Genomic DNA, 9,528 nt, shown 5'->3' on the forward strand with positions numbered 1-9,528 from the left:
CCGCTTTCATGCTTCTCGGCCGGAGCTTGTACGGGCCGCTCCTAGGATCTTGCTGACACTCTCAGTCCAATCTGCATAGGTCCTCTTGTTCCAGAGCCAGTGCACACAGTCAACGCCGATCCACGTCCGATTCTCGAAAAGATTTCAACGGTGACGTCTCACGAGAATCAAGCCAAACCCGGTCCAAGTGTACAAACGACCGATAAACCCGGCCCAAGTATACAGACAACAACCGATGAAGCTGAAGACGACATCATGACGATAAATACGTGTGGGCATTCTTTTCATTCGAAATGTCTTTCGTCTTGGTTCTTGATCGAACGCTATGATTGTCCTGTATGCAGGGTGCCGTATTACAAAGGGATATCACGTCGCGAAACAGCTTTGAGCGTGACACCTTTTTGGTGATCACCACCATCTTAATCGATCACTAATCCCTAGTTCAATGCCATGCAACTGTCAGAGCAGCTTGATGATGCTTACAAGCCGCCTGCGGCAAGGTTCGGTTCTGATTAGTCCAGCTTCAGCCACAACATTGACTCTCAGCATCTCGATGCCGAATTCTGAATGTTTCAGTTGTTTGTGGACTTATGCGGTCCCCTCCGATTAAATTCATTGGCTGTGCTCATTTCTTCCGGAGTATCTGCTGCGGTTTGATGCAGTCTTCCGTTGTTGGGTGGTTTGGCGTCACAGCGGAGCAAAAGCTGATGACAAAATACGTACCGCCACCATGACGGATCGGCGATCTTCCCGCCCACCCAAGTCTAGATGACTTCATCGCCATCAACAAGGCCTGGATCGAATTTTGGTCGTGGATCGTTTGGAGACCTGACAGTTCATCAGCCAGCAATTCAACAAGTGATGCAGGGGGCTTTGTACCCCATCGTGTTACCAGCGACAGTTTGCTCCGGAAATAATGACCTAGCCCTACCGGAGGCAACCTCGTTCCCAGACCATGCATGACGCGCCCTGCGTCATTGGCTCTTCGGGCGACTTGCTCCGACTACCATTACTTTAAATGTTGGAGAATGTTCGTTGCCGAATTTATCAGGTACTTAGCTGTCGATTATATCTGCCTTGCCTCATGACCTTGAATTCTTCCTTGTTTACATCAGACATATGTCACCTTGTTTCTTGACATCTGCTGGAAGACTTTCCCTGCGACTTTCAGTTCTTAGAGCATACAGCACGACTACAGCCATGACATCGAAACGGAAGAGAACTGGGGCTCATCCGCCACCTCCGATACCTGAGACGCCTGATGCGCCCAGGAGAAGCAGTCGTAGAATAAAGGATGCTGCTGAACGGCCCAAGTCAGACACAGATCCGATGAAAGCTGCCAGCCCAAAGAAAGCAAAGGCTGTCTGGGACACAGGCGAAGGTGTCGAAGAAGCCATGCGCGAGCTGAGCGAGATGGAACAAAAGTTGCAGACTGCCGTCAGAAAACAGCGTCTTGCAGTTGAGTCCTCAGATCTTCATGTCAAATTGGAAGCCGTCGACGAACCTGATATCCGACCGAAGATGTACTCGCCGAGTCAGGATACTGTTGTCTCCCGGGGAAACTTGGAAGGAAAGTCAAAAGTTGCCAACTCTGTACCACTGGATGAGTACGACGCCAAACTCGCTGCTGGCGATGTCGCTGATGCCAAAGGTGAAGACGATGGCATGGATCGAGGTGCCAACAGGCCTCCCCCTGTGAACAGTGAAACTCTTCCTCTACCATGGAAAGGAAGGTTAGGATATGTGAGTTTGGCATTGTGACTTGCAGACATTGCTGACTTTCCAGGCTTGCTTAAATACATACCTGCGCAATGCGACTCCTGCTGTCTTTTCTTCGAGAACCTGTCGCATGGCCTCTATCGTTGAACACCGACACCCTTTAGCAAACCCTGATGAACCAGAACACCCTACCAAGAACCGACCGGACAAGAACAAACCCGCAGACCACGAACGAGGACTCAAATATGTACAAGATTTGGGCTTGGCAAATGCAAGAGATATTGTCAAAATGATACGATGGAATGTCAAGTATGGCATCAAGTTCATGAGACTGAGTAGTGAGATGTTTCCGTTTGCAAGTCATCCAGAACATGGTTACAAGCTAGCGCCCTTTGCGTCAGAGGTGCTGGCGGAAGCTGGTAAAGTAGCTGGAGAGCTGAATCATCGTGTAACAACACATCCTGGACAATTCACACAGATTGGTTCTCCCCGCAAAGAAGTTGTCACCGCTGCCATTCGCGATCTGGAGTACCACGATGAAATGCTTACTCTACTCAAACTTCCCGAGCAGCTTGATCGCGATGCTGTCATGATCCTGCACATGGGTGGTGTTTATGGCGACAAGCAAGCAACCGTTGACCGATTCAAAGAGAACTACGCCAAACTTTCAGACAGTGTCAAGCGGCGATTGGTTTTGGAGAATGACGATGTCGCATGGAGTGTGCACGATCTGTTGCCTGTCTGCGAAGAACTCAACATTCCTCTGGTGCTCGACTACCACCATCACAACATCATCTTCGACCCATCGATAAGAGAGGGTTCTCAAGACATTATAGGTCTTTACGATCGCATCAAAGCTACCTGGACCAAGAAGGGAATTACTCAGAAAATGCACTACAGCGAGCAGACATCCAGTGCAGTCACACCAAGAGATCGCCGCAAGCATTCCGCCAGAGTCAAAACTCTCCCACCATGCGCCCCCGACATGGATCTAATGATAGAAGCCAAGGATAAAGAGCAAGCTGTTTTTGAACTGATGCGGACTTTTAAACTGCCAGGTTGGGATACGTTTAACAACATTGTACCATATGAACGACCAGATGAATCACGAAAAGCCGTCAAAAAGAAGGCAAAGAAGGGCAAGAAAGCAAATGGCGTCAACGGAGAAGTGGAGGACGACATTGAAGTGCCTGAAAAGATTGTTAGCGCTGAAGATTTCGGCATGGGAGGTCCTCAAGCAAGAGTGTATTGGCCCGAGGGTATGGAAGAATGGCTGCGACCGAAGAAGCGAGAGATTAAGAAGGAGAAGGAGGGAAAGAATGGGGTATCTGTTCTGAAGCAGGATGGAGATGAAGAATGATAACGTCTAATGTCAATTGCCTCGAATAGTGTAGAATTAAGAAGACTACATGCTACATTGAGTGGTGTTGTGGTGAATGCATCGTATACAGGGTAGGAGGCCTGAAAAGTTTTCATCAATACCTTCCCAAGTCAAGGAAGCCTCAACTTTTCTTCTTCAACAACAAGCAATGGGTTCTACAAATTTTGATGGTACAAGCGAAAGCTTTTTGCACTGGTTCAAGTCTTTGCCAGATGCTACATTCTCCGAAGCCATTAAAATTGTTGATCTTCGTGACCGCAATGCTGGTCGCGGTATAAGTAGGTCTCATGCATGCACGCAGAGCCAAGCTAACAACACAGTCGCTCTCGAAGATATTCCTGCGGAAACAACTCTGTTTACCATCCCGAGAAGAGGAATCATCAATGTTGAAACCTCGGAGCTCCCAAAAAAGATTCCGGATGCTTTTGATCTCGACAAGCCTGATGACGATGACGCACCGGGACTAGATTCGTGGAGTTCGCTTATCCTCATCATGATTTACGAGTATCTTGAAGGCGAAAACTCCAAGTGGAAGCCTTATTTCGATGTTCTTCCTTCGTCATTTGATACGCCCATGTTTTGGTCCGACAATGAGCTTGACCAGCTTCAGGCCAGTCATATGCGACACAAGATCGGCAAGGCTGATGCTGAAAATATGTTCCAAAAGACGTTGCTCCCCATTATTCGAAGGAACTCTGAGATTTTCAACGCCGGAAACAAGACTGATTCAGAGCTTATCGAGATTGCCCACCGTATGGGCAGCACCATCATGTCATATGCTTTCGATCTTGAGAATGACGAGGAGGAGGAGGAAGAGGAGGCTGATGGTTGGGTTGAGGATCGAGATGGAAAGTCGATGATGGGAATGGTACCAATGGCGGATATTCTGAATGCCGACGCCGAGTTCAACGTAGGTCATTTCTTAAGTCACTGGCAAAGCTAACAGAATAGGCTCACGTCAACCACGAAGAAGAGAGTCTCACCGTGACCAGCTTGAGGCCCATCAAGGCGGGCGAAGAGATTCTCAACTACTATGGCCCTCACCCAAACTCGGAGCTCCTTAGAAGATACGGATACGTTACCGAGAAGCATTCCCGTTATGATGTTGTCGAGATTCCCTGGAACATTGTTGAGTCAGCTCTGACCGCCAACTTTGGTATCCCTAGTCAAGTCCTGGAGCAGATTGTAAGTTGAGTGCACTCAAGACGGCCAAGCTAACCTCAATAGCGTGGCGCTCTTGAAGAGGACGAAGAATTTGAAGACACATTCGTTTTGGAGCGAGAAACAGGCGAGGTAAACTCGGACGGCACCTTTGCGGAGTCTGCTCGATTCGAAAGCATGCCCGAAGATCTCCAAGAACAACTCAAGACATTCCTCAAAGGTATCAAGAAAGCACAGCCCGATGCTATCCCCGACAAGCGCAAGAGAGACGAGATCCACCAAGCTGTACTGGCCAAGACATTGGAGGCTCTTGTAGCAAGATACCCGACAAGCATTTCCGAAGACGAAGCTCTACTCAAACAAGACCTCAGCCAACGAACTCGCATGGCTATTGCCGTGAGACTCGGAGAAAAGAAGCTACTTCAAGAAGCCATTACTGCATCTTCTGGAGACGTCGAGATGACAATGGACGACGAATCCGGACCAGCCAAGCGTGCAAAGCGTTGATCCAGCGGGGTTATGTGATAGATCTTGTTTCCTCTCCTCTCATGCAAGAGGTGCAGAAGGCGATTGCGAACCGCCCGCAAGGCAACAATTCCAATCAAAATCACAATTATCTACTATTTAAATGATCATATCTTGCACATATTGTTTTCCAACTCTTTCTTCTGATCAGCAACCACATTGAAGCTCAAAAACACCGGCGAGATACTGACAACAATTGGTCTAGACTGATACAAGCCTCCGAACCCTTGAGCTTACAATCTGAATGAGACGAGTAGAAGCCTGCCAGTTCTCATAAAGAAATGCCTCGCTATACGCGGTTCCGCTCGCGTCACACAAATATCAACGGAGATGTATGATAATGCTGAAACACGAGTCCACCAACTTGATGGCCTCGCCGTGAGTTATTCGATCGACGATTTGTCTCGGTTACATTCACATCTTACGGTGTACGCCACCCCCAAAGACTTGCGAGCGGGCAGTTACTACTCGGACTTGAATGATCCCGAACTCAACACCATCAGAGAAGAGGCTTGAGCATTGGTTGCTTCGAGTCACCTGTCAAGGCTCCCACACAACCAAGACACATGTCTTGCGGAGACACCGATGTCCTCTGGCCTCAGGCGCAATTCAGTCCACCGTTGCCAAGTCGCAGGTCACCAGATAATCAAGGGTTAGCGCCAACAACTGATCGACATCAAGATCTTATCTCACCCATTGGCCCGCTTTCTTGACAAATCAATCAGACAACTTACCCGGTGGGAGTGCGGTTGAGTCCTCCATCTATCCGTGCTATGGGTCAACCGGTGTCGAGCAGAACAAGCGTAAGAGGGGTCGGGCCGCGTTGATGTTGCATGAACTAGGGTGTCTTGATATTCCCTGCACAGCATTCAGAAGTACCATGAAGCGTGGCACCAATCCCTAATTCAACAAGTCTTGAATAGGCTTTACGGATATGTCGATGTCTGGCAGACTGAAGCTGACATGTATGGTGTCGTCATTCTCACACTTTATTGCTTAAAGTCACCGGAAGTCGATTTCCTCAACGGTTTAGTGACCGAGGAAGGCCAAAGAGGTAAATCCGAGATGAGGCTCTGCGGATGGGTGAGTTATAAAATGGCAATTGCTCAAGTGTGATCTGTGATCGACAGATGATCAAGTCAACCAGTGATCATGTTGAAACAGGTATGCTTAAAGCTCAGCTTCAAGCTCAACTAACACTGTCAGAAAACATCAAAGCACAGCTCGAGCCGAAAGGGGAGCACTTCAAGCCAGCCCACCCCAGGCTTCCTGTTCATCGCCAATAAGCTTGTCATCAACAATCCAGGACGTGACGATTATCTTCACCTTATTCCGCCCAGCTCGCCAACCTACTACCGCGGCGAGGTCCCAAGCAAAGTCATGCGCTACAGGAACGGCGAAGTGTCTGAAGCAGCAGACTGGAGATGGTATAGAGACGCTTCCACGCTTCCGGCATCCGAAGGACAATTACTGAGAGTGGACGCCCGCGGAAACTGCATCACGGATCAGTATGGACAAGTGTATCCGGCCGACGAGTACAAAACGTTTGGAGTTGCTGCTTGCAATCCACTGCTTCCAATTATGGTCACTGAACATGATCCTCTGGTCACCAGATCGAACTGGGAACTCCTACGTGTGTTTCATCCACCATCAATTCCCGGCCTGTCTCAAGTGATCACCATCACCAGCACCATGGGTCCTGGGCCTGGTCCCTTGCTACACGTTGCTGGCAGAAATCCTGCGTGGATTCCCGGTCTACTTCCTCTGACCTACAGAGCTCCCAGACGTGATGCTCCACACTCAACAGGCCTTGGAGGAGAGCTGCCTATCGTTCTGGGGCTCATGGCATTGAATGCACCTCCGGGCAGCGAGATGAGCAACCATTCGATAGACAGTGTATTTCTTGGGCACAATCGACTATGGAGACATGGAGCTTGGACAAGTCCTGATGCCCCTAGAGGACGTATGTTGCCCGTTCGATTGCTGATATAGCTAACAACCACAGACCCCCCAACAGCTTCTGAAGATCCAAAGGGATTTATTGTCAAGGTGTTTTTCGACCCAGACAACCAATACTCAACTCGAGAAGATCTCCACAGTTTTGAATGGGAGAGGGCTATTGTTCGAGATTGACCAAATGTGACAGCTTAAGCTTGAATTGATTTAGTCTATTATCATTCCTGTATGAAGCCTGCTCTGCAGTCTGCCCCATGTTCGTTATCCCATCCATGAGCTCGTAGGACTCAGACCGCGTCAGGAAGTCGCACAGCGATATCGCCAGATTGGGTAATGTATCGAACCCAAGGCAGCGAAGGATATTGCAACTACAACTGTTAGCCTGATCGAGTATTGGACGGGGTTCGTACCTTTGGCTCGGTAATCTTTAGATACCGAACCTGAATACCACTTGTGGTAAAGTAAGGAATCTCAAACTTGACCTGGATAGGTCGCTTGGCACCCTTACCCACTCCTCCGACTCCTCCCATGCTACCACCGAAACCACCCATCATACCACCACCCTGTTCGTCATCTCCTCTCACGCTTGGCAGGCCCAGCTCAGCACGCATGAGGAACTCCTTGCCACCACCAAATTGTTTGATCTTCCAGACAATAGCACTTTGCTCGGGGGCGTAATGAACAGACCCAATGTTTGTTCGGAAACGCGGACTATCGGCGTCATCTGGAACGGGAACCACGATTTCGACATTGTTGGCGGTACTGCGGCGCTTGAACTGTGCTCGAGCCTTGAGCATGTATTCGATTCGGGAGCCTGAATGGGATTCGACTACACACTCAACCCAGATCAGGGGCTTGACTTGAGTGTTGAGGCGGTAGGACATGAGCTCGAATTCGCCGTCAGGGGGGATAAAGGAGATGGTTCGGTCGTTTTCGAATCGTGATAGTCGTACACACTGGTGGAACTTGACATCTTCCATTTCGATAGCTTTACCGCGGGTGGCTCGACCGGTCGTCTCAAACATGACCTTGTCATTCAACCCTAGGCGCAACTCGGGCATGCCGCTGAGGTAACACTTCATCTTGATGGCGCCAAGAATTTCTGATCGAAGAACGTTGCCGTTTGCAGACACCAAAAGGTTGAGAGACTCGACAACATCGAGGAATACCTCGTTCTTGCGGTAGCGGATACCCTCTGATCGCCACGACACGGCGTTTGTGACGGCAATCGGTGGCCGTGCTTGGATCTCGAGCTTGTGAGATTCCTGGGTGATGTACTCCTGAAGGATCTTGGACTCTGTTGTTTGAGGATAGCCAAAGTCCATCATTTCGTCGAGAAGTTCGTAGATGATGACAAAGTTGTCTCGAATGGATTCTTCTTCTAAAGCTTTAAAGTACTCGGTAAAGACCTCGACGATCTTGTGAAGGAATAGGAGGATTTCGGCGGCATTCGTGTTTCGTTTCGTAAGGGCGAGGAGGTAGAGGTTGTTATGGCGGATGTAGAGGTACTATCCAGTCAGCAGGGCCAGCAAGCATAGAGACTACATACGTTGATGCCTTCGTGGGAGAAGCATGGTGGAACAGCAGAGGAATCTTCCTCAGCTTCTGAAAGGAGTACAGGGAACTTTTCAACTGCTGACATGGGAATGTCACCACGATAGTTACGGGCAAGAAGGGTCTACACTGTCAGCGACGTCACACTCAGTGGCGTTCAACACACCTTGCCCTTGAGATCTAGAAAGAAGAGTGCGGATGCCATGTTGGATGTCTTGGCGGAGCTGAAAGGAGGTCGCGATAGATGCGACGGTCAAGATCAAGACGAAGAGGTCATGCGCAGTAACAAAGACAACAATCAATAAGGAGAGGCTGGATAGTAATTAGGGACTATAGAGAAGCGCAGGCAATCATCATGGTCCGAGGCGCAATGGTTTCGTGGTTAAGCTGTCTGTTTCGCTGGCATCTTTTGGATGCCTGGTCATTCCAGCTGTGACGACACGGTAGAATGTCGGATATGGTGGGGTAGCTTGAGCTTTTGGTCACGTGAGAGATGGATCAGAAATTTGGATTAAAAGCTTTGAGTTTTTTTTTGTTTTTGTTTGTTTTCCCTTCTCCTCAACGCACCCTCTAGACAGTGCAGACCATTACCTAGCCTGCAACCGAGTGGCATTCTGTCATTTCAGCCGTGGAGCCGTTGATGTGAGCTGCGATTTCGTGGTGCGGAGAGGGATGACCTGGATCCATTAAGAACTGCCCGAGTATTATTAGTTGCTTTGGCGGTGTCAGAGGAGCCATACATGCAAATTCGTGACTGCTGCGATCTGGGGTACATGTGGCAGGTGACCACAGCCTCGACTTTTGTTGGGGCCTTGACCTCGGGGAGCAAGAAAAACTGGACCTTGATCTAGGGGTGCCAAATTAACTTATCAAAGATCCCCTAAACTTAGGGTCAAGGTTTTGTGTTTTCTTTCCTCCCCCAGCTTGACTTCAGGGTCTCTGCTTTGACGAGATCTGCAATCAGGGATCTTGGGATTGGACTCGTAAAGATCGTGGCAAAGTTAAATTTGCAAATGCATGTCCAATGAATTTGTGACCAGTGCATCCATCTCGCGTTTATCAAAAAGTCGAACGCGAGGCTGGTTCTGTGTCTGTTGGGCTGCCGAATCTTCCAGCTCACAATTTACACAAAACGAAACGACGGAGTAATTTGAGCTCGAGATTGTAATCAGTCCGTGCGGATGTCCGTTCAACCGATTCAGGGTCCAAGATCTAACCTCAAGACTCCCATG

At 49.1% G+C, this 9,528-nt stretch overlaps 3 protein-coding genes across 3 annotated transcripts; 2 read left to right on the forward strand and 1 right to left on the reverse strand.

The window, feature by feature from the left end:
- Positions 1-1,200: 1,200 nt before the first annotated feature.
- Positions 1,201-4,768, forward strand: FSUBG_6832 (UV-damage endonuclease; the record flags this gene model as incomplete). Its single annotated transcript, XM_036685073.1, has 5 exons — positions 1,201-1,743; positions 1,787-3,043; positions 3,303-4,010; positions 4,052-4,285; positions 4,328-4,768. The coding sequence occupies 5 exons, from the start codon at positions 1,201-1,203 to the stop codon at positions 4,766-4,768; spliced, it is 3,183 nt and encodes a 1,060-aa protein (XP_036537684.1).
- Positions 4,769-5,749: 981 nt separating this feature from the next.
- FSUBG_6833 (uncharacterized protein) lies at positions 5,750-6,919 on the forward strand (the record flags this gene model as incomplete). The annotated part of the gene is made up of 3 exons (XM_036685074.1): positions 5,750-5,869; positions 5,993-6,749; positions 6,792-6,919. The coding sequence occupies 3 exons, from the start codon at positions 5,750-5,752 to the stop codon at positions 6,917-6,919; spliced, it is 1,005 nt and encodes a 334-aa protein (XP_036537685.1).
- A 110-nt stretch (positions 6,920-7,029) lies between these two features.
- On the reverse strand, positions 7,030-8,501 carry FSUBG_6834 (AP-1 complex subunit mu-1; the record flags this gene model as incomplete). The annotated part of the gene is made up of 4 exons (XM_036685075.1): positions 7,030-7,110; positions 7,153-8,250; positions 8,292-8,420; positions 8,463-8,501. 4 exons carry the CDS (start codon positions 8,499-8,501, stop codon positions 7,030-7,032), a joined length of 1,347 nt encoding a protein of 448 aa, XP_036537686.1.
- Positions 8,502-9,528: the final 1,027 nt, after the last annotated feature.

Source organism: Fusarium subglutinans (assembly GCF_013396075.1).
Source record: "Fusarium subglutinans strain NRRL 66333 chromosome Unknown NRRL66333_c0000076, whole genome shotgun sequence".
NCBI lineage: Eukaryota > Fungi > Ascomycota > Sordariomycetes > Hypocreales > Nectriaceae > Fusarium > Fusarium subglutinans.